Source organism: Elephas maximus, chromosome 14 (assembly GCF_024166365.1).
Source record: "Elephas maximus indicus isolate mEleMax1 chromosome 14, mEleMax1 primary haplotype, whole genome shotgun sequence".
Classification (NCBI taxonomy): Eukaryota; Metazoa; Chordata; class Mammalia; order Proboscidea; family Elephantidae; genus Elephas; species Elephas maximus.
In genome coordinates this window covers 26247666-26272918 of record NC_064832.1, presented here as the reverse complement: position 1 = coordinate 26272918, position 25253 = coordinate 26247666, and the positions used below count along the sequence as shown (strand labels likewise).

The 25253-nt window shown below is 39.8% G+C and overlaps 1 protein-coding gene and 1 long non-coding RNA gene across 5 annotated transcripts in view; one reads left to right on the top strand and one right to left on the bottom strand.

The window, feature by feature from the left end:
* The window catches only part of INTS6 (integrator complex subunit 6), a 109229-nt gene extending 87418 nt beyond the window's left edge, over positions 1 to 21811 (bottom strand). Inside the window, exons 1-4 of one of the 3 annotated variants that reach the window (XM_049853294.1) lie at positions 21187 to 21811; positions 20683 to 20760; positions 19713 to 19862; positions 3676 to 3765 (exon numbers count right to left, since the gene is read on the bottom strand). In XM_049853294.1, the coding sequence (XP_049709251.1) occupies positions 3676 to 3765; positions 19713 to 19862; positions 20683 to 20760; positions 21187 to 21297 (429 nt within the window). In that variant the 5' untranslated portion in view covers positions 21298 to 21811. Of the gene's footprint in view, positions 1 to 3675; positions 3766 to 19712; positions 19863 to 20682; positions 20761 to 20936; positions 21007 to 21186 lie in introns of those variants that run through there. The other 2 variants (XM_049853295.1, XM_049853296.1) reach the window with 2 other exon arrangements.
* LOC126058292 (uncharacterized) overlaps positions 21052 to 25253 on the top strand; it is a 193528-nt gene continuing 189326 nt past the window's right edge. For both annotated transcript variants that reach the window (XR_007513169.1, XR_007513170.1), the window contains exon 1: positions 21052 to 21225. This is a non-coding gene — a long non-coding RNA (uncharacterized LOC126058292). The remainder of the gene's footprint in view (positions 21226 to 25253) is intronic.

Genomic DNA, 25253 nt, shown 5'->3' with positions numbered 1-25253 from the left:
AAGAAAAACTAGAAACAAAAACTTTCAATAACTCAAAATTATTATTTGTTAATTCTACCAAACAGTTGATACATCAGGAAGTTCACGATGAACAGTACACTGACTATCTGGCCAGAGGCATGTTTACCAACACCAAAGATCACTACTATGGGGGTAAATACTGTAGGTTTCTTGTGTGTCCAAATTCAAAGTTCCATCTAATTCATTCCCTGTAAATGAAAATATTGCAAACAACCAGTTTTACCCAATAGGCCCATTAAAAAATCAAAGGCAAAAAATACACACATACACTTCCAATCCAAGTAGTAATCAAAAGCCCTTGTTGTAGTTATCAAAAATACTACACTAGAAACATGCTCATGATACCTCAGATAATGGACTGGACTTAATCAAACGGGGCCAAAGAAGACAAAGTCAGGAATTAATGTAAAATGAACACACAGCTCAAGATTTTCATCTCTGATACAAAGCTGTTACTCTTCTCTCCGAACTCATAACGTACTGCTAAGCGATGAGCCGTCCCAGAGGACACGGTATTGCTATATTCCTTAGAGAATCAAGCTACAAAAAACTGGATCATTCTGGCCTGTACATCTTAGCCAAGTCAAGAGACAATATGGTACCACGTTTTTCCATTAGCTCTTTTCTAGGCTCAAAACGACTTTATTCCAGACTTTCTTCCCAAGGCTCACAGATATCAACTATAAGCCAGACCCTAAACCAAATCATCCACAAGATTCCTGAATCTCGTCAGTCAAGACTGAAATCAGAGCTATAAAAATTCACATTACCCAGGATTTAACACACGCACAAGACAGTGACATTAACCCTCCCTCTTTACGGCTGCCACACGTTTAGTTTGTATCTGTATTTTATCATTCATAAAACTGTTTAATAGCTGTCTCCCCCATAAGACTATGAACTTAAAAACCAGAAACCCATCTTATTCATCTCTGCAATCCTCATTGCCTAGAAATGCCTTGGTCACAACAGTCAGTTGTGGAACACTGCATGAATAACAGAATACCTACGTCACTACAATATAAAAAGCTGAAGCGCTAAAGCAGACAAACAAGAAATCAGGAACATAGAAGGTAAATTTTAAGAACACACAAAAACATACAATCAATGAGAAGCAGTAGTATTATCAGGAAAAAAGCACTGGTCTAAAGTGGCTAGGATATCTTTGGAATTTAGATAAATTCTTATCTAGATTTTAGTACTAACAAATGCTGTTTGAGCAAATCACTTCTGCCTCTTTGGATCTCAATCTCCTCATTTGTAAAATAAAAAGGTAAACTCACTTAGTGTGAGCTTGGAATTTCCTTATATGCTACGAGGATAATTTTAAAGCAGCAGGAATACTTACTTCTAAAAAACAGCACCAGAACAGATATAACTAGTACACTATGTTAGATAATATGACTCCTGAGCAAAGGATATCATACGGGTAGAATGTGCAACTCCATAAATAATAACAGATCACGTAAACAGCAGCCACAGTCAACCAAGAATGACACACACACACCCGTAACGTGGAAATTATTGATACATTCATTCATTCAATAAATCCAAAAATAAAGTTTTTCCAAAGGCAAAAGTGAGAGATATTAAGATAAAGGGATATAAACACAAACTTATGTTTGTTATTCCCCGGTAAAAATTACAACACCAGATCACATTTTAGCATGAGTATATGTACACACACACACACACCAAAGAGCAAAACAAAAGTGAAAGCATCTTTATGCTTTTCTATAAATGGAAAGACTCCTTCGATAATTTAATTACTTAGGATAGACAAGACCAGTATCTCACAACATTTTAGAACAAATTAAACTATAATGATATGTACACCTATGGTATATTCTCTGCCCCACAAGATAAGCCTCGCTGGGACATTAAAATCCAAACATGCAAAGGATCAAAGACATTCCTAAGCTGGAAAACAAAAAGAACTCACAAGTGTATGTTCCAAAATCATAGCCAAACTAAACCTTTGCCTTAAAACAAACGAACCTCCCACCTCAGATAAGTAGCAGTAGTAATCAATTCTGAGCTCAGTGACTAGCAGACTCAATACAACAATGTCTATAATCAATGTTTTTTAAAAATATAATCTGTGCTCACTGACTATGGCTAAATATTGTAGAAGATATAAGAAACATGAAAGGTAAGACCCTTGCCCACAGGGAAATCTTCCCAACCTTATTCTAAGGTAATTTCTGCTTATACACAGTCAACATTTCTCAAATGCCCTACCCAAGGAAGGACCCAGAAGGAAAGGTGCAATTCCAATATCCATGTACATTCCAAGACATTATAAAAAGCTACTTGTTTGTACAAATATTGCAAACAATAGACTCAAATATATGGGAACAAAATATATTGCACCTCAAAGGGCATTTCTACAAAGGCAATAAGGCAGATCCCCTTGAATGGATTATCTCACAGGGAGGAACCAAGCCTAAGGAAGCCCACAAACCTGTTAACTGCAGCTATGGAACATTCCAAGGCTACTAATTATACATAAAATATAAATTATAGAATTAGGATTATAATCTGCCTAATTTTTCAGCTTTATCTCCAAGAATTATATTCCAAATTCCTTTTGATATCAACTGTTCAGGCAGTCACAGCTCTTTACTATGCTCTTTTCCTTTATGGCTCACTAAGCACTTTCACACACATTTCCTTTCAGACTTCCAACAACCCTCTGAGGTAAGGCGAGAATTAATCTTTATTTCATAGACAGGGATACAGAGTTAGGGAAGTTAGATGACTAATACAAAGTTCACAGCTGAAAAGTAACTGAGCCAAGACCAGAACCTAGGTGTCCTGACTCCACGTACAACTGGCTTTCCACAATGTCACCCAAATGAAAATACTGCTAAAAATTACTAAGCTTAAAAATTATACTTTTCCTGCTTAATCAAACTCTTTGTAAATAGAAATTAAACTTAAGATTCTAAAGCAAATGCAAGCAGCAAAGAGAGTTGTCTAATCTTTCTAAATCTATTTTGAAAAATAAATAAAATGTTCAAGAGCAGTTCAAATACCACAGTAAAAACATAGTGAAAAACAAAAACAGAACTTTTGCATTCACCCTACCACACCACGCAAGGGCAACGCCCCGTAAGGCGCGCCAGGAGAGAACAGGTGAGGCTGGCGGCAGAGTCGCGACACCAGGTCTGACTTAGAGAAAACGAACATTCCCAACCACCACCAGTCCTGGTCTCCGACCCCTCTCGGCCTCGCTAGTCCCTAGTCTAGGCGCCTCCTCAGCGAAGCGCATGGAACAGTCCACTTAAATACGGGACCAATTTATGACAACACTGTTCCCATTTTTTTAAACCTGAAAAAAAGAAATTCTTTTTTACTAATATTTACTGTATGAACTGACATTGTCACCGTCACATCAATGCATAAATACATATGTTTCAGGTGAGGGGTACACTCAAAATTTTTTCACAGAAGGGATTCCTATGCAAGAAAATTTAGAGGCTGCCACTAAATACAACAAAGGTAGATGGGCCCTAGGAGACAGATGAATCTAGACTGCATCAAATAATCAAGAAGAGAACCTACTGAAAGTGTTCAGTATCCCACAGTGCATGCACAAATAAAGATTTCAACTGCACGTGTATAATAAATGCTGTTATAAGCAAAACTTACCTCATCCTGGACTCCACTGGTAGTAGTCAACTTGCTCCCATCAGTAATTGTAATAATTATTGCTGGCTCCAAGAAAAAAGGGTTTCTTCCCTAAAGTCAAAAAATACATTTGATTATATTAAGGTTTAACTTCTGCCTTAGAACTTTAAGTAAAAAGTCAATTCTCAGAACACAGCACACAGGATCCCTCCTGTTAATAAAATTTATACAATAGTGTATACCTGTTCCGCACATTTAAAAAGTTTATAAGGACACACAAACTAAAACAGTGATTAACCCTGAAAGAGTGGGATCAGGTAGAGAAAAAAGTAGATTTTTTTTTTACTTCTTTACACATGTTGTTTTAATTTTACAATGAGCATTTACATCTATGTAATTAAAAATAAGTTAATTTCTCAAAAGTGACCCTAGTAGTTCAAGTCTAGTAATCCGACATTTTTAGATACAACAAACTGCACAGATACAGCATTTTCTGAGAAGCTTTCTTTAAGAGTCCGGCAGCACAGGTGAACACTGCCATAACCTATGCCTGTAATCCAAGTGTCTGAACAAGCAGGTAAATGAGCAGAAGAGCTCCAAGAGCTGGCTCCATGGAAAACACTCAGGCTACTCTGACCTTAGCAAAATTTAACAAACAAGAAAAATTAAAGTTAAGAAGGATGGTCACTTAATGCTGGGGAAGAGAAGGAATATATTTCTATTTATTATTATATTTAGACAACTGCCACTTCCTAGCACACTACAGCACATACAAAATATCTGCTGAATGAATGAGTTTGCAAACACTTCACCAACAGCAATTCTGTGATTATAACCTAAGCATAAAATGGGAGATCTGGTAGATTAAACGTCTTGATCAAGTCACACAACCTGTAAGTGGCACATGCATTTTTCAAACAGGTACCCAAGAAATAATGGTTCCAGAAGAAGAAAGAGCCCTCTGGTCAAGCAAAATTAAAATACATCGGATATATCACCCTCTGGAAGATTTCAAATGCATAATAGCATTCAAATGTCACAGGAGTCTGGTAGGAAGAAAACATGAATTTACCCTCCCCCCTTTTTTCTTCTCTAGGGGGAACCCTGGTGGCATAGTGGTTAAGTGCTACAGCTGCTAACCAAGAGGTCGGCAGTTCAAATCTGCCAGGCGCTCCTTGGAAACTCTATCAGGCAGTTCTACTCTGTCCTATAGGGTCACTATAAGTCGGAATCAACTCGATGGCAGTGGCTTTTGGTTTTTTTTTTTTTTTTCTTCTATAGGAGCCCTGGTGGTTAAGAGCTATAGCTGCTAACCAAAAGGTCAGCAGTTTGAATTCACCAGCTGCTCCCTGCAAACCCTTTGGGGCAGTTCTACTCTGTTCCATAGGGTCACTATGAGTTGGTATCGACTCAACAGCAACGGGTTTGGGTTTTTTTGTTTTTTCTTCTCTACAACAGTCATGTTAAATGAAACACATTTTTGGGCAACATTACACTATAGTGCCTCTCATATCATTTAACTCTCAACATGAATAATCAATTCTAGTAATGCACATTTCCTCCTGGGCCCTGCAAACAGGAAATGTTCGTTTCCATCTCTGGGCGTTGACTGGTTCCCTCAAGTGAAACGCTTTTCCTTTTCCCTGCCCACAAACTATTCAATTTTAATCAGGGCTTCCAACCAGCTTGTGCCAGTTCAACCCCCTGCTGAGAAGATATGTGCCTTTCTACCCCAGATATACTGAATCAGAATCTACATTTTAAGGAGATACCCAAGTGATTCTTATGTATAATAAATTTTGAGAACCATCGCTCTATAAATTCTTAGACACAATTCTAATTACCTGGGGATCTTGTTATAATGTAGATTCTAATTCAGCGTATCTGGGGTAGAAATGCAAATTTTCTGCAGGGGTCAAATCAGAATGAACTGTTCAAAGCTCTGATTTTAATTAATCTAAACTTTTCCAAAATTTAAAGCCATTAAAGAACCTAAAATCATTCTATCTTATATTCAGAAGCCAGAAAATTAGTCATATTTACAATTATAGAATAATAATCTACCAGGTACTAGGACCTCATGGATGATGTCCACCCAAAAATTAACACACTTTTTTAAGAACCGTAATGTCAAAAATCGAGTTAAAATGTATTAAAACTTAGCAAAAAGTCTGAGTTACTAAATTTACTGCAGCTAAATTCAAACACCAACATCAAAGTTACTTTTTTCTAGATGACCAAACAAAGCTTTTAGCTGAAACACTGCTAGTCTTCCCACACACTTAACACTCTGCTCTGCTGAGGCTAGGCCTAAAATAATAACCAGGCTCTTGATAATAACAATAAAGCATGTATATTATCACATTTGACCCTAAAAACTTGGTAGGGTAAAATGTTCGAGAAGATTTAAAAATATAACCCACCTGCTAAGAGGCAAGGCCAGAATCTTAAAGACTTTCCAAATCTAAATCACATTGTCTTTCTGCAGCATCTGGAGGTCCTGCTGGTACCAACTAAATTCTCTTAGACACAATTCTAAACCAAGCTGGACAGTGCCGTGTTCACTCAACAATGAATGGTGTTATAATCAGGCCTTTTCATTTTTTAATATACTCTATCTGTAGTGAAATTGGAGCCCTAGGTGGTGCAGTGATTAAGAGCTCGACTGCTAGCCAAAAAAGATCAGCAGTTTGAATCTACCAGCCGCTCCCTGGAAACCCCATAAGGCAGTTCTACTCTCTCCTGTAGGGCCACTATGAGTCAGAATCCACTAGACCACAACAGATTTTTGGTAGTCAAATTAACTACGGTAGGGCTATTCTTTACTTGACTTCCTGTTCCTCTATGACTCCTTATCCACCAATTTTTCTATATATAAATTAATATGCCTTCCCCAACACAAACACAGTGAAATAAAATGCAACATATAACAATGCTTGCTTTTGAAAAATATATAACTTTAACCAATTTTCAAAGTATTTATCTGGATATAAAATATTAAGTTATTTAATGGCTTTAAATTTTGGAAAACTCAGATAAAGGGGTAGAAAAAAGAAAAGAAAAATATTGCCATCCTTATTGCACCATTTGATCCTATCTTACCCCGCCTAAGATCCTCTTCTAAGAGGCAAGAGTTTAGCCAAAAATCACACTAAGGAAAGCAATATTAGGTACTTCAAAACTTAGAAAAATAATGATGAAATGAACGTAATTTATACACAAAAGAATGTTTATTTCTTCAGGAAAAAACTTTCTCTGCCTCTGTAAACATCTATAAAAATTTATATTAAAATATTTCAAATTAACAAACTATTTAAACATGAATTTCTAAATCACAGTAGAAAGGCCTAAGTGCCCAGGACGTGCTGCTTCAAGGGAAGTTTTTACACACTCTTTTCTCTGCTCCGCTCGTCTTGTATACTCACTGCTGGTGGGAGCACAGTGAAAACCTGGCGTGTTTGCCAACGGTCTTTCACCCAGCCAAAAAAAAAAATGTTTTGTTTGTCTGCCAATAAGATTATTATTTTTTGTTTTCATAGAAGATAATTTCACACTCAAAAGTCTAAATCACCTATGATTCGATCACTGGAATACAATGTCATTAACTGGAAAATACCAGGCTATCTGGTGCCGAGCCTCTGCAGTTTAATTTAATAATTCTTAAATCCTTGTATTTAAGAGCAATTATTTTACATTTTCATTCTTAATAAGTATGTTTATGAAGTTACTCAACTGGGGAACAGTACATATTACTAAACTTTCCCTCAAAATTCACCTTGGTCATAAAGTAATAAACAGTCTTTATCATTTTTTATCATAATTATAAGATCTCGGAAAAAAAAAAAAAAGAGCCCTGCTATGAGAAAGGCAGCCAGCAGAGGGCCTGTAAGTTAACTTTTGCCATTAACAAACTCACAGGTTTTACTTGAGAAGTGGTTCCTGACTTAGAGAAATCTAGACATATGACTATAAACTATTACGCAGACAAAATACACTATTCCACTTCAAGAGCTAAAACTTGTAATTTCCTATTGACTAATGAGAATCTTTCTGTCAGTTAGAAATCATGATTTTAATATCGGTCAAAAGGCTCAAATAAGGGTTTTGCCATAAGTAAGTATAAAGCAAAAATTTTCATTTAAGATTTCCTATGATAGTTTCCTGAATAATTTAGTATTATTACAGTGTTAAATAATTAAGATATAAAATCTCAATAATCAAAAAATTTAAAGATTATATCCACAATTATTCCTGCAAAGAAAATGCTTTAGAAAAGTTATTTTGCAAAGAAAACAGTTTTGAAAATGCAAAATTAAAGTAATTTCTCCCAAATATAAACTAACCTGGTTCTTACAATCAGAATTCTCTTAGTTTTACCTAAAAAATTTAAGTTGTGATGGGCAAAGGGCAGGAATTTTAATGTACCCTTAAAGTGGTGGAAGTATTATCTGCTGAACCAAAAGGAAGCAACCCTGAGTAAAACTCTTTGTGGCTACATCCGCTGTAGGACCAAAGGGCTCCAGCGCCACCATGCTCCACCATGTTGGCTAGTCCTTTGAACAACACATAAGGATAGGATGGCCAAGTGGCTGTCTGCCCTACAGTTTTCTTCACATGGTTTAAGGCATCTACTGAAAGGGAAACATGCACCAATGGTCAAGTTCTCCAGCTCTCCTATGACAGCATCTTCAGTTACTGTCTAGCTGTTTTGTTCTGTAACAGGAAAAACCAAAACAAATTCAACTCCAGAGTCAACTCCCAACTCATGGAGACCCCATGTGTATTACAGTAAAACTGCGCTCCATGGCTCTTCAATGGCTAATTTTTTGGAAGTAGATCGCCAGGCTTTTTTCCGGAGGCACCTCTAGGTAGGCTCAACCCTCAGAACTTTTGGTTAGCAGCCAGGCACACTAAGCATTTTCACCACCTAGGGAGTTAGGGAGTAGGAAGACATATTCAAGGCTATGGACAACAGAAATCAACAAATGAGATGTTACAATGGGTACCCCTAGGCCAAAACACATCACCAAATGAGAAAAAGCAAGAATTTTGAGAAATGGTTTGTGCTTTTTTCAATCGAATACTTCCTTTTCAAGTAAATAGCAACAACAAGCAAAAATGGTATAAGATGGAAAAGACTGCCTTAAGTACTGTATCACCAAAGACTCTCATGTATAAACTGAACACGTACTTTGAAAGATCACTGTTAATTTTGTAATGGTTAAGTTGCCAGGCTAGCTAATCTTTAGGTTCATTTATTTACATCTTTGTAGAATCTACACAGTAAAAATATGAAAGAACTGAAGTCTATATTATCTACCCTACTTTTCTCTGCCACTGATAATAAAGACGTGACAATATATATTGCTGTAAAATACGAGAAATCATCTGATATTCATTTAGAAACTTTTTCTGATACTTAGCTATGTAATTTGTGAAAATTCAGACTCTACAAAGCAAATATTTATAGAAATATTAATACAGAACCTAATATTCTTCCACTTCAAGCTTATTTTAAAAGAAAAGCATTTTAGGATCCAATTCACATCCAAAGACTTATCAGACATAATAAACACTGTTACAATTACACAGAACTGAGGAAAGCGGCTTCTTTTAATACACACTTTGCAAAGCTAGTCAACTAGAACAGCATTCTTTATATCAGTGCTGCTTAAACTTCAGACATTTACATACCACAACTACAATTTTTGCCAAGAGCACTTATTACCTGTATTCGTATTTTACATACTCAATTTTCCCTTTAGTTTTTTGTTTTAGCCTCAATCTATAGCAGTTAAGATCTATGAAATCACAGTTTTGATGTGTTAATTATATTTCTCTATTCAATAATTTGTTGTCATTATTATTGCTTAACTACTTTTTAAAGAGTGTGGGGGCTGTTTTGTCATTTTATGGAGATGAATACACAACTAGTTAATTACACATTCCAAACAAAATATGACTATTATTTAAGTTGATAAAGGCCTAACAGGCTTACATTTAAATCAATATTCCTTAGTCAGAATTGTAAGTTTTGCTTTAGAATTCAGCAAGATAATTACTTTTATACTTAAAATCTCAAGTGGTATGACATAAATGAGTCTTTTGATATGTAAACTCCAAAACGTTCATCTTAAGAAACGAGTACTTTTAAAACAATCTTTGACAACACACAAAAGACCTCCAAAGGACACATTTGGAACGGATTAACCATGGTTGCCTCTGATGAAAGGAAGTGAGCAACTGTCTAACTTTTTACAATACTTGAAATTGTTTAACCACGTTTATTACCTATTCAAAACAAACACTCTTTGAAATTGAAATGTTCTTAGTATCCCAAAATAAGGCACTTTTACAAACCTGACGGGATACATTCATGTCTATAACTATAGAAGAACATGTCAAAATTCCACTTTATAAGAAATATATTTTAGTTTCAAGTAATTCCATTACACAATTGTGTACCAATAGTTTCCTTTATTCAACCATATAATTCTTTGTATGAAAATATAAAGGATTAAAAACGTAATTTAATTGGAAAAGACATAATGCCAGATTAATTTTAAAGGGCCCTGATTTAAAGAAAAAAATGTGGATTTTTAGTTTTCTAGAAAGAATTGGTGGTAACGTATTTTAGTAAGTTTTTTTTTTTTAGGAGGAAATACTTAAATTTCTCCAGATCCATTACAAAGGCATATGTACTTGGATAATTTTCTAGAAATCCATTCTTGCTAGATTATGATTCAAACATTTATTGATGCTTGTGCTAAATGGCTTACCAAGTATTTGTAGATTTAAATTTTTTAAATAGGTGACAAACAAAATCCAACCACATAATATTTGGGCCTACCCTTCGAGAAAAAATGAGCTTTCCTAACTCTAATACAAATCCACTAATGGTTTTACCTTAGTAATGCACTTCGCCACAAAGCAGATGCCACATACTGTTACATGTGACATGTTTTAGAATGTTACTATTCAAAAGCTCTGAGAGCTTAACAAAACCACGCCTTTTTACATTACGATTTCCATTCAATCTAATCTTACTTAGAATGAGATTTGACCCATTCTGGATTAGCAATCAAATGTATATAAAGGCCTGTTACCCTATTACCTGATTTAAGCCAATCTTCTGGATACAATCTCTTGGCTTTTCTTCCTAGTTTATCGGTTTGAGAAATGTGATTATATACTTGTACAAATAAAATTCAAGATTTTACATCAGTTATTACCAACCAAATACATAAAATGATCACCAGCTACCACAATTCAGACATTACCAGAGGTCACCAAGACATAGTTTTGCTTATTCCTGACAGTCCAAAAGTACTGGCTCTGGACCTTGTGGACTGGACCTTTGAAACATCACCCACTGTAATCTGCTGCTTAACCTTTCACAGCACACTGTGTAACCAATCTTCCTCATTGCCTGTGATTTAAAACCATCAATTGTTTTTAATTCTTTCAGAATAATTCTATTGTTTGGATACTTCCAGCATTTAGAAAACCCAAATAACCAGAAGGCTCTGTTGATGTTTTCTAATACCTAAATTCATCAGCTTTAAGACTAAGGGAATATTCCTTTAACATGCAGCATGACTTCTATCATTCACTAGTTACAAATTACATCACCTAATAGTTAAGGCTACATTACTTTCTAATTTACTCATACATCAGAACTATTTTCATAATAAACTTTTGGAGATGAACATATCCAAGGACTTTCACCGTAAATTACCCAGCGTATGCAGGCAAAACTAGTGGACGGGAAGTGTTGGAATGTCATACCCTTTAAGGCACAAATTCAAAGGTCAAGAGTAGGCAGACACTAAAATTTTGAGAAGACTGATCAGTAGACTGATATAATTTGTCTTTTAATTACAACTAAACTTTTAAATGAGTTATGAGAGTTTTAAGTTAAAATATTTTCACATGCAACTGTATCTCTCAATCGCTGAGTTGAAACAGACTTGACAGCTATGAGTTATATTTCTCAATACACCACTAAACAAATTTCAAATCACACATACCCTAAAAAAGAAATATCTTCATGTAAAAAAAATTCCTCCTAGGCTTATCCCATTGTGTTTTTCCCACACTAATTTGTGTTGCGAACAATAAAAGTGACCATGTTACATATTTTACCTTTCTTCTAGACAAGATTATCCTTCCTTCACCCCTCTCCAGCCATCACCAACTTGAATTCTAAATTATATGTACTATTAGCATCAGAGGAAACCCTGGTGGTGTAGTGGTTAAGTGCTACGGCTGCTAACCAAAAGGTCAGCAGTTTGAATCTGCCAGGCGCTCTCTGGAAACTCTACAGGGCAGTTCTACTATGTTATGTACTACAGGGCCGCTATGAGTCGGAATCGACTCAAGAGCAGTGGGTTTGGTTTGGCGGGATTGGCCTCAGAAACAGATTCAGATCTAAATTTGCTCAAAGCTTAAAACCTTCCTTGCTTTGGAAATCAAAACATGTTTTGTTCTGTACTTTATTTGTACTTATTGTCAAGGAAGAAGTACAGCCCAGATGCTCCTTCGAAGCAAGGACAGTGAGACTACATCTCACATATTTTGAATGTGTTATCAGGAGGGATCAGTCCTTGGAGAAGGGCATCATGCTTGGTAAAGCAGAGGGTCAGCGAAAAATAGGAAGACTCTCAATGAGATGGACTGACACAGTGGCTTCAACAATGGGCCCAAACAAAGCAATCAATGATCGTGAAGATGGCACAGGACTGGGCGTTGTTTTGTTCTATTGTACATAGGGTCGCTCTGAGTCGAAATTGACTCGACGGCACCTAATAACAACACTGAATAGCTCATTCCAGCTTCTCATGATGGATGTTCGCTGGGTTATGTACCAACCTTCATTCTGTTTCTGCCAAAAGTTTCAGAGTAGAACAACCTGAAGATAACCACCACCTGTGCTCCTACCATGTACCTGGAACTTTGCTAGGTGACTGACAAATATTAATAATAAGTGTAAGCTCTAATTCTTACAAAAATTTTCAAGATTGGCATTATCACCATTTTGTGGCTCAGAGGCTATAGGACTTGTCAATATAACACAGCCAGTTCTGATAAAGCAGTTCCTTCCACGCTACCACACTGCTTACTCTGAAAGGCGCTATGGCTGTCAACCAAGAGGTAGGCAGTTAGAATCCGCCAGGCTCTCCCTGCAAACTCTATGGTGCAGTTCTACTCTGTCCTATAGGGTCGCTGAGTCAGAATCGACTCGACAGCAGTGGGTTTTTTGGTTTGGTTACTCTGAAAAAAGCAGGATAAAAATTGTATCCCAGTTTTTAAAATTCAAATAAAAGGAAATACACAAAAAATGGTAACAGTGGTTTGTTACAATAATAAATTTATATTGTATGTCACTTGATCTTCACAATCCTGTAGGGTAGGTTTTTTCACCCCATTTTTCTGATGGGGAAACTGAGGTTGAGAGGTTACATGATTTGCCAGGAATTCACCTGGTAGGATAAGAATTCAAAATCAAGCCAAGTTTTTCTGAGTCTTAGACATGATGCTCAGAGATTTTCAAAATTACCTTCAATCAAAGGAACACGTGATAGTTAACTAATAAAAAGAAACATAAAAAGCTTCAATTACTGAGCCTAATGCTGGCTGGCATACTAATTAGAAAAGTCAACTTGCACTGAGCCAATTCTGACTTACGGTGGCCCCACGTGCTACAGGGTAGAGCTGCTCCACAGGGTTACAGCTCTATATTAACTAACTACATCAGAAATCAAATGAACTATTTTGAATGAACAGAAAATCAAAGCGTGGCATTAAATATACATAACGGAATCCACATAGGCCTTAAAATAATAATGGTATCAAATTGTGTCAACTATCCCCACATTCGCATCCTTATTTTTTTCCCAAATAAAAGATAGGGAAAATTCTATTTAAAGTTAATACATGTAACAAACAGTATTTTATGGAGTGTTACAATAAGGACTAAATGCAGTCCACTGCCAAAATCCAAAGTCTGGTTTTCCTAAGGAATTGAAAGAACCCGTATTGCATTAGGCAACAACTATAGACATACCCCCAAGAAAGGGACTCAGATCTGCTGGCCCTATCTATAAATAAAATGTGCTCTTAAATAGTACACCAAGTTATTTTTTTTTAATTGCCTAATTGTTCCATAACCAATTATAATGTTTTAAATATTTCATAAATGAGAAGAAATTAACCATTTTAACCTTTCTGGGCTCCTTTCTTCACCTATAAAATGAGGGAGATGCCTTATTCTCCTTCTGAAGCCCTATGAAATAATCACAATAAAACACACAGAGAAAAGTCCCATGAAAATTTGTCAGTAGATGCAAAAGTTCAATGTTTTTTCCAAGAATGTATAAAATTCACTAAGCGCCACACTTACGATTTGTGTATTTAAAATAAAAAAATGGGAAGGAGAAGCAGTCAGGGAATAAAGACAAACTAAAATGAAACCAAAACCTTCAATATTTTGTTTGTAAGTATGGCATTCATACTTAAAACAGATTAATAATGGAAACCCTGGTGATAAAGTTTATATAAGAAAATTACTTTTTAAAAATGGATGAAAGCAGGGTTGAAATATTTGAGCATTGATCGACCACTGCCTATCAAGACAATTCTAATTATAGATTATAAATATGAAGGATGACTGAAAATAATTTTAAATATTTAAGAAACATTTCAAATTATAAGACAGTGTATCTCTTTGGAGAAATTCATGGCATGAACATGACTAAAAAAAATCTTCTTAGCAAATTTTGACCACTAATGACCTTAAATCAATTCAATATACTTGAATAAGTGAGTGGAATTCTTTCATTTTAATATGAGATTTGTTCTTGGACTTTTAATTTTCAATCTTATGTAGTTTAATACACAATTATTCATATACTCTTAACTTAAATGGAAAATAAGAGTCTCCTCCTTAAAGGCAAAGAACTTATTATTTTTGCCTTTTATACTTAAGGTTTTTTCCCAGTAATTTTTCATTGAAAATGCAATGATGTCTTTGGGATGTTCTTCATTTTTTTTTTTTGAAGGACCATGACATGGCATTTTTTGATCCTTTAGAACAGAGATGTAAGGCATGAAATTAAGAACTGTAGCAATTGTTTTGAATGAAAACAAAATCTGCGTCTTGAAATATTCTTCCCATTCAAAGTACCACCTTTAAAATTAATTCTCAATAGAAAATAAATCACATCTCTTTTATGCTACCTTGAGCTCAGTCAAATCTTTTTATTAAAATATCCCTTGATTTACTCAACAGATGTCTTCCTGAAAGGTTCCTTGGAAATGAGATTTGTGTAACTCTCATCTTAAACACACTAGGGGGAGCTCCCTATTTGAAAGAATCCTACAGCACGTGCTTCTCAAGCAAGGGTTCCTATTCTAACCTGTATTCCTGCAAAGGAACGACTTTCAAATTTAACTGAACTATTTATATACAGGTTTTAATACATTTGTTTAAAAACACTCCACTACTTTATCCTACGCTTATCAACTGCCATGAAGACAACTTTGGCCAAATTATAATATTTACTTTTACATCTCCTTCCCCAGAACTGAGTATAAAGCCCAAGGAAAAATACATACTTAATATGCTACCAGTAGATTTCAGAGCATGTAGTGTGAATCAGCTTTAGATACAACTAGATTTTTACAACTTTAATTTCAAACTTAGAGCTGAGAAAGAACAGAAACCCAGAAGTAAATACACTAATCCTTTACGGTAGAACGTATGCCTTCTGTCTACTGAGCACTTCGTCATTTTTAAAGTACATTTTAAATGCGCCATCCCATTTGACCTCTCATCGAATCTAGAATAGTAAGGGTACGAAGGCTTCATTGTCAATTTAGAACATGAAGAAACAAAGGCACGGAGTGGTGAAGTGACTGTCCAGTGCTATACAGAACTTCAATGGCAAGCTCAGGACTAGGATTCCAATTTTCACATTGCTGCTCATTGCTCTTCTTTTATACAATTGAATAAAGAGGGAGAAAAAAACATTTAAGCAAGTTTGACTACAGAGTCTCCTCTTTACCAATGGTAACTCCTGAAAATACTCTTCAGGAGGCTTATTATAAGCTCAGAGAACTTCAAAATTTTACAAAATACCATTTATCAATATGTTTCCCGTTCATACCCACCACATCAAAGTATATTCAAGAATAATAATTCAGTTTCTTTTGAAAAGATGTCTACTATAGCTCAGTAAATACCAAACTATTGATGATACATCCGTTGATAGCCTATGGGAAACCAAAAATCCAAATGGGAATCAAATTTTCATTACTTCACCCACCAACATTAAAAGTCTGTATTTAGTGCTACCTGAGTATTAAATGGGTACTGCATACGTAACTGAGTTATTTGCTAAATTCAGAAATGGATCTTTATGCCGAAGAATAAAATTGGTTAAAATTATTCTCCCTAAGAATCATTGCACCTGATTTTGTCTTAAAAGCCACCATTACTCAATGAGGACAATACTCAGCACTGAAAATTCTCAAAACATTAAAACACACATTTCATCTCCTTTTAGGCACTGGTCAAGCACTGTCTTCACGAAGGGCACATGGCATGCCAGGCGCCATTCTAAGCCCTGGAACAACCTAATCAGTACCAGCATATTGGGGGGGGGGGGGGGTGGTGCGGAGTCAGGCCAGTGACAAATGAATCTCAGGCCAGAGTAAGACTGACCAGCTGAACCTAAATGAAGTTTTCTTTTCAAAGACAATGTTGCAAACATTGACCAAAAACAGGAAGATTTTGAATATGAAAAAATATATATCTACATGTATAAACTTTTACTACAGCTCTAAAACTTTATGTGTACTAATTTTAGACACTGAGGTGGGTTCAGACTTTCAGTGGCTCCTAAAGGATCAGTATCATTTGAAACTGGTAAACACATCTGGAAATTATGCAGACATATATATATGCCAAATTTACCTGCAATGATAAGCACTTAATTCAGTCCTGCTATAATTAAAAATTTTGTAGAAAATATACATTGTTACAAAACTGCAGAAGTAACAGTGAATGGTAACGAAATTAAGGACTTCTACACGCATGGACTCTTTTAGTGGGTTATCCAAAGAGCATGAGGAAAAGTTTCACCAAAAATTGTTTATTCCCAGCTACTGTAACCTTACTGATGCCAGTTCTGATAGCATCCTAACTAACATGTCAAAGATGTTTTATTTGTAGGTATGCTAACCAAAATCACAACTGTAAATTAACGGATGCAATATAGACAGATATTAAATACACTCCTGCAATTGGTTATGTAAAGTCACATGTGTGCGTCTGTATGTAAAGGGGGTGGCTGTGGTATCTATAAAATCTATATAAAGATACAAATACATACATATATACACACACACACGCACTAACCCAAATTTAAATATTTAAGAGAAAACTAATGCAGAATCTTATTGAACTATTTTAGACGTTCTGTAAAACAGATACACTTTGTCTTCCATCTCATATTTTCTCTGAGGTTATACACAAGTATATAGTACAGCGGGGCTCCACAGATCCTAGTATACATATCTATGTAAAAACACTGAGATATAACAGAACAAAAGTACTCCATGGAAAACAGGCCTATAAAAGTATTTTTGCAAAGAAAAAAAATACAAGAGCTGTGTTTAATATAGGAGTCCTGATGGCACAGTGGTTAAGAGCTCGGCTGCTAACCAAAAGGTCGGCAGTTCAAACCCACCAGCTGCTCCTTGGAAACCATATGGAGCAGTTCTACTGTCCTATAGGCTCGCTATGAGTTGGAATCAACTTGACAGCGACAGGTTCGGTTTTTTGGTCTGGTGTTTAATATTAAATATTTGAGTCATTCAAAATTCCTGACAAGTTATCCTTTTTATGAATAAAAAATACCATTATTTAAACCACCAAGAAATAGGTATATAAGAAATATCTTCTAAAAAGTCTTTTTCTAATTGAACACTTTCTCAAATAATCATTCTCATTTGGAAATTGTGGTTTCTTATTTTAACGCTAGTGTAATTTTTATGTGCGAATTCAGGACATAAGCATTAACATTACTCCTTGAAACCTTGCTTATTCATCAAAATAATTGAGAAGCATTATTCCTCCCCCTTATGGAATTGATAAACCCTAATGTGCAAAAAAAAATCCTAATCTGCAGGCTCTTGTCTGGTCAAAGTGGTAACAGCAGGACCACCTTCAACCTCAAGCTGTTTACAGTGCAACCTGTGAAAGCCAGAACTGCATGCTTTCTCCAGGTCTTGCAAGTTTTCCACCTTGACAGGGTGTCTTACCACTTTCTATCACTCTCTGTTAGTGGAAATTGTTTTGAGTTTTTTCTTCTCTGACAGGATTCTGTCTTACACAGGTTCCAGCTTTCACAGGTTTTATTACATAAGCTTTAGACAAGAACTAATGTGTTCTCTTGTAGAAAATGGCAATTGGGGAAAGGAAAATACAGGCTTAAGTTAAAAATGTTCTCAGCCTCACCATGACAATGAGTTTTCCTGAGGAAGGACCCTAAATATTTTTAATAGGTCGTAGGAAGTGAATGTGTAGGCAGAAAGACAGGAAATTAACAGTTGTGCAATACACTGTTGTTAGGTGCCATCAAGTCGATTTTCGACTCACAGCAACCCCATGTGACAGAGTTGAACTACCCCATACAGTTTTCTATACTGTAATCTTTACGGGAGCAGACGGCCAGGATGGTTTGAACCACCAACCTTTTGGTTTGCAGCCGAGCGCTTAATGGTTATACCACCAGGGCTCCTTCTGTGCTACCCACTGACAACCTGACAAATAATCAAGCAATGGCAAGTTTTGAGTTTTTCTTTGAAGTCAAAGAAGGTTGGATAAAAACCTTAAGCATTAAGATTGTGTATCACCACATATAACAACTGGATATGAAAGGGAAAGAAATCTATGATTATTTTACAGAAATAAATTGAAGAGTTCATGGCAAATCTACCTAAATTACTGAAAGTTGCAACATGAAGCAGCACAGAAAGGGGGGGAAAGTAATGTAAGAAAATACACATTTACCTAATTAAACAATGGACGTGCAATTCGGTAAAAGTAGAAACTCATGACAATTGTGGCTGTGGAACTGGGAAAAGAAAAAATGTACATCTAAGTATACCATGGTGGTGACAGTGCTCTTCACTACGACACAGGAAACTCACTGGGTTTAACAGCCCTTTGTTATGTGTCACATTACATATTCTTCAGTATCTTTTATTTTCCAGGCCAGTGATCTCGTTAAAAAGTTATAATGGACCACCTTGCATTATTCCACAGTGAACCACCATGTGATTTAAAGCTGCATGGAAGTCTTGTCTCATCCTTAAACAGACGAGCTGCAGGTGCAATAGAGGGCTTTAGGGGTTAAGAGTGGGTTCTTTCATTATTTTCCAGACAGCCTCTTTTCCAAGGGTTTATAATAAAAAAAAAAAAATCTCCTTCAATAGTTGCTAATTGTGTATGCTTGAAAAACTGAGAAATCTTAATGTACTCAACCAGGTATTGCACCCCAATGAAAATCTGAGCTTTCAGAATAGTTAAACAATATGGTTAAATTACACCCTGATGCAACACAGAGAACAGTTTCCTAATATTTGTCCTGACTGATACAGAAATGGGGACCACTGACCAGCTGGTGTCTGTAGGCCACTGCAGTGGCTGCACATTCGCCTGCAGCGGTTCGTTACTGAGTATGGTGAGGCAGGAGGTTTCCACTTTAATGTACCAAATGAATTTCAAGGGATTAAAACCACATTCACGACAACTCAATTTTTAGCAAAGGATTCTGGCTCTAATTCTGAATTCAAGTGCGTTTTAAGCAAAAATATGAGGGATACAAAACTATACTGAGTATGTTGAGGGTTTCACATTTGTGTTACGTGCATATATTTTCTTTTAATCTGAAATGTTTCATACTTATATTTTACATATAGGTTTAGGACTGGAATGTGTTTTTCCACAAAAAGAAAAATCAGCTATTTTTCCACCTTAATATTCAACCTACCTGCCCATAGTTGTCTATGCCAGTTACTAATCTATTTAAATTTAATAAATCAAAAGCTGTCCTTAGGGATTGGCCAAGAGTCGTAAGTCCTTCAGCCTGAAGGTTTTTCAGTTCATTCATAAACGTTGCATGGTTTTCTTTCCATCCAGCCTGAAAAGAAAAATGTAAGAATTTTTTTTTTCATCTTTCAAAGCCATGCACACACGGGCAGCCGTTATAATCTGATGCTCGCCAAGTAGCTGCTTCACTTTACAGTACAACATGGTTAACTTGTTTGTTGTGTGTCACTGCTGAGGAAACTCCCCTCCAAAGCTCGCCAGAATAAACCTTCTTGCTCTATAGCTTCTGGTCATTACCAGCTGCCACACTTCACAACTTTACTGGGGAGCTGACTCTCTCACACCCCAAATTTCAGGATGTGAAGGCAGCAGCGCAGAGCAGAGGAAACTGGACTTCTGAAGTCAGCCTACAGCTGTCCCACTAGCCTGTGGCCCTCTCAGGAGCCATCCAGAGCCCCAGCGCCGCAGACCCCCGCTCCCCCACGCCCCAGCCCGAGCCCCGGGCGAGCCGGCGCGGCCGAGCCCCGGGCCGAGCCCCCTTTCATGCGGACGGGGCTGCGCCGCCGGCCCGGCTGTCACTCCGGCTAACTTGAATAAATATCCCCCACAGTTCATTGCTGCCGCTCACGCCGCGGAGGGGAAATGTCGGCCATGTTGATCGCAGCGCCGCCGCCGCCGCCGCCGCCGCGGGCCGGGCCCGGGAGGGGACGGCGATGGCCTGGCGACTCCGCGCCGCGCCGGGACGATCCAGAGCGGGGGAGGGGGTGGGAGCCCTCAGGGGAAGAAGCCTCGGGGCCGGGAGAGCGGCGGGTGGGGGAGGGGAGCATAATGAAGGGTGGACGGGGGGCGGGGAGGGCGAGCGAGGAAGGAACCGGGAAGGGAAGGGAAGGGGGGAGGGCGAGGGCTGTTACCTTGATAGCATAGGGCGGCTCTTCGAAAGTGACCAGCATGTACCTGTCTCCTCTGCTGGCGGGATCCCGGGCACGGAGCTGCGGAGAGCGGACGGGGGACGGGGAGAGGAACAGGGCGGGCGAGAGGGAAGCACAGAGGCGAGGTTACGGGCGGAGAAGGGGCGTCGAGCGGCCCCGCCGCCCCCCCACAGTACCGCACACGCAGCGGCCACCCCTCCACGTCGCCCCCCACACACAGATCGGTCCCCACACACCGCCCGGGGCCGCAACCGGGTCCGGGGCCGCAGCCGGCTCCCGGGCCGAGCCCGGCTCGCAGCGCCCGCCCGCCGCCCGCCGCCCGCCGCCCGCCCGCCCGCGCGGTGGGGGAGGGGGTCCCCGAGGCCGGCAGCTCCCGCAGTCAGGTCCCCGACACCTCCGCCTCGCCGCCCCCAGCCGCCCTCCCCCACCCCTGCCGCCCGCGGACCGCCGGGCCGGGGTCGCCGCCCGGGCTCGGTCAGTCGGTACCTTCATGAAGGTCTCTACCGCGCCTTTGGCCGTGTCCAGGTAGGTGGTGCCCAGATGGCTGCGCTGGTTCATAGAGGCAGACGTGTCTATCAGGAACAGTAAGATGGGCATAGTGCTGGCCGGGGACACCGGGGCCCGAGGTGGTGGAGGAAGACGGTAGGTGTCGGCGCCGGTGGCGGCGACCGCCGCTACGCGGGGCGGGGAGCGCGGCCCCCGGGAGGAAAACACCGTCTGGGTCTTTCCTCCGGCTGCGGGGAGTTTCTCCCCCGATAGTTAAGAGGAAACTCCCCAGACCCAGTCCTCCCCGTCGTACCCCCGCCTCCGCCTCCTCCTGCCTGCCTGCCCGCTGGGCCGGGCTCCCGGCCGTCTGTTTGTCGGTCCGTCCCCCCTACCTCGGGGGTCCCGTCCCCGCTCCCGGCCCCTGTGTGTGTCCCAGCGGGAGACGGGCCTGGCTCCCCACCCCACCCCCGGTGCAGGGAGTGGGGACCTGGGAGCTGGCGAAGGGGGGAGTGGGCTGAGGGGAGATTGGCCCTGGGGCTGTTGGGAGAAGTTTCAGGGACTCCCTCTGCACCCCAGCGGTGTCACCACTTTCTCGGCCCCTCTCGCTACTGAAGCGCTTTTCTCTCTCACACTCCGGTTTTAACTCGGGCAGGGGCTGCAGAGGCTCCGCCCCCTGACACGTCCCCGAGCCACGTGATGCACCGCCCCGCTGTTTTATTGGCTAGCCCCTAACCTTTCATTAGCATATTTAAACAGCTCAGGGGCGGGGGAAGTTCCTAGGCCGGCTCTGGGGACAGTTATTGAGCACGCGCGGAGGCGGGGCGTCGGGTACGCGCGCGAGGGGCGAGCAGGCGGGCGGGCCGACGCGGAGGCGGGCTCCGGGAAGGGGCGGGGACGGACCGCGGAAGGGCCGCGAGGTGGGGGAGGGGGCCGCGTCGGCGCGCGCAGGGCCGCCGCGCTCTTGCGCGTCAGGGCGCCGGCCTGCCCTTGGCTCTTGGAGGTGTTAGGGGTCGGGGAAAGGGAGATGCAGGCTGGCTTCAGCTGCCCTCCGAGGTCGTTGTAGTGAACCCCTTCCCCGGGGGGCGAGTGAGGAGAGGATGAGTAAAGTGCCCGGACACCCGATGAGCACAAGCGTCGGACCCGCGGTCGCCCCCCCGAGGTGGCTCGGGTCCGCGGTCGCCGGAGGAGGTTCCTTGGACCGGGAGGGCCGGCCCCAGCGCGGGCGGGTCCGGAGCGGGGGAGGGGAAGTGAGAGGTTGTTTATGACCAGGGACTGATCTCCGCGAGTCACACCGCTCCCGCTGGGGAGTGGGGACGAGGGCCCGAACCTCGCGCGGAGCCTCCCTCGGCCTGGGGAGCGACCGAGGGCGAGGGCTGGAGCCGGGGCAGGCCGGGCTCCGTCTTGTTGAGGACCCCTCAGAAGGGCAACAAACCCTCTCTCCTAACCCAACCCCGAAAAACCCTGGGAGAAGATTCCGATTTCCGTAGTTCCCCTTTTTACTCGGGAGAAGAATAACTGGGCCTACCCCCAGAATTACATTGCACAAGCCGCGTTTACGTTGGGCCGTAGAATAAATAGCAAAATCTGCATATCAGAATTGAAAAGGACCCCAACGACCGTAATGCATTACCAATATTTTACACGTGAAAAAATTGCCTTTGGCTTGCCGGGATAACACAAAATGGGTTCCCATAACCCTGCTAGTGCTCTTTCAATATGGTGCCCTCTCACGCTTGACCCAAATACCGTAGAGGGAAGAAGTTCTAACGCGAGTCTCTCTCATCCTACCTGAGGTAATGAAGCTTCTCCTAAATGTCCGAGGGATAGTGTCCTCCAAGACACGAGTTGAAACACTGAAGACACTGTCTTAAATGCAAGTTGGATTGGGGACATAGGACCTTCTAAAATGTAGCTATTAATCGGGCCTTTCCTACTAGCCTTGCATTGCCTGAATTTTTTAATTCTATTCCGAAATTCTTATTTGCTTACTGCTCATTTAGAGAAATTGTTGATATTGTTAACCACAGAAGAGATGCTATGTGGCACTTTTAAAAAAATTAAGTTTTATAAATTGGGCTTTTCCTAATCTTTACGACAGCTTCAGAAATCTGTTCATTTATGTTAGAGCTTTTTCAGTAATAATGCTGCTCTGTGATTATGTACCATGGAAGAGGTGTCATATTTTTGAGATTTGAACTGTGAAATAGGAAGAAGATGGAATACAGGCCCTATAGCCAATATTTGCTGAGGACCTACCTTGTACTAGGTGTGCTGGAGATAAAAAGTTAATCAAGTTTGATCCTAGTATAAACTCGATGCCTTCGAGTCTATTCTGACTCAATGTGACCTTATGGTCTTAGTATGGAGAAGATAAGAAATAAATAAAATATGGTCCCTGCCTTCACAGAGTTTATGGTTTTCTAGAAAAAGATGACATACATAAGGCATAAAGTGACTAGATACTAAGTAATTCAGAGAAAAGAAATATATATTGTGGTGATGAAAGAACATTTCCTAGGGTCAGTATGTTTAAGGTGCAACATAAAGAAGTATTTCTGAAACTGGAATCCTAGACCCAGAGATAAGAATTATGTTCTATGATACTTTCAAATTTTTGTTTTCATTTTTTATGACAATATATAAATTACGCGGCCAGTTATAAAGACAATTTTTCTTTCAGAATGATGGACATATTCAGAGTATAGGTCTGTAGTTTCTATTATCAGTGTTTTCAAAGTCTGCAGATCCCTCCCTGCCTGTCTCAAATTGTATCCTCATAAGAGAGGCTTGGTGGTGCAGTGGTTAAGAGCTTGTCTGCTATCCAAAATGTCCGGGATTTATAATCCACCAGCCACTCCTTGGAAACCCTATGAGGCAGTTCTGCTCTGTCTTATGGGTCACTATGAGCTGGAATTGACATGATGGCAACGGGTTTAGTTTGTATTTTTGTTATTTTTTTATAGGATCATAAGAATTTACATTGCATTAATACATTATTCAAGAAGCCCTGGCAGCACAATGGTTAAAGCACTCAATTGCTAACCAAAAAATGGGATATTGGAACCTACCAGCTACTTTGTGGGAGAAAAGACCTACCTGTAAAGATTTCAGCCTGGGAAGCCATGTGGGGGCAGTTACAATATTCAGTATTTTGTATATAGGTTTGAGAAACACTGCTTTAAGGGATCGGTAGGATTTGGGATATATGAGTAGAGGAAGGGGAAGCTGCTGGTAAAAAAAAAAAAAGAAAACCCTTCCAGACATTGAAACCATAGGAAAGAAAGGAAGGCAGGACAGCATTGCTGATGGCTTCGTGGGGACAGTGACGTTTAGCCAGGCTGGAGCACCAGACACAAGAAGAATAGCACAAGATTCAGAAAGGTTGGTCAGGACTAGACAATAAGAGCCTTTATTCCAGACTACGGGATTTTTTTTCTTATAAATGAGAGTTTTTAGTTATAGTGCTAAGTACAAAGCAGTGTTTGAAAGCAACCAAACTGTTATTAGCTGCCGCAGAGTCCGCCACTCATTCACGGCAACCTCACGTGTTAAGAGTAGAACTGCTCCGTAGAGTGTCCTTGGCTGTAAGACCTAACAGCAACAAAATCTCAGAAGCAGATAGGCAGGTCTTTTCTTATGCGAAGGTGCTGGGTAGGTTCAAACTGCCAACTCTTAGGTTACTAGCCAATCTCAAACCACTTGTGCCACCCCAGCTCCTTTGAAATACATTAGCATATATAATTAACTATATTATATAGTTATTTGAAATCATTTTCCAACTGAGCCATCATGGCTCTTTCTTCCCTGACTCAGTAGGGTTGGCTGATTGTCATACTGATCAGGGTCAGATGCAAAGACCAGGAAGCCAAGCCCAGTGAGCCCAACCTGGAGTATATAACCAGAACCTATGTTACAATGAAGCCTGAGATCAAAGGTAGATTTCCAGTCAGAACCTAAGAAGTAATAGAAGGCACAGAACAGGAAAGAAATCAGGGCAAATATATGCTGCAAATGAAGAGGCAATCAGAAACAAGGAAACATTGACAACCTCTCTAGACAAAATTGTG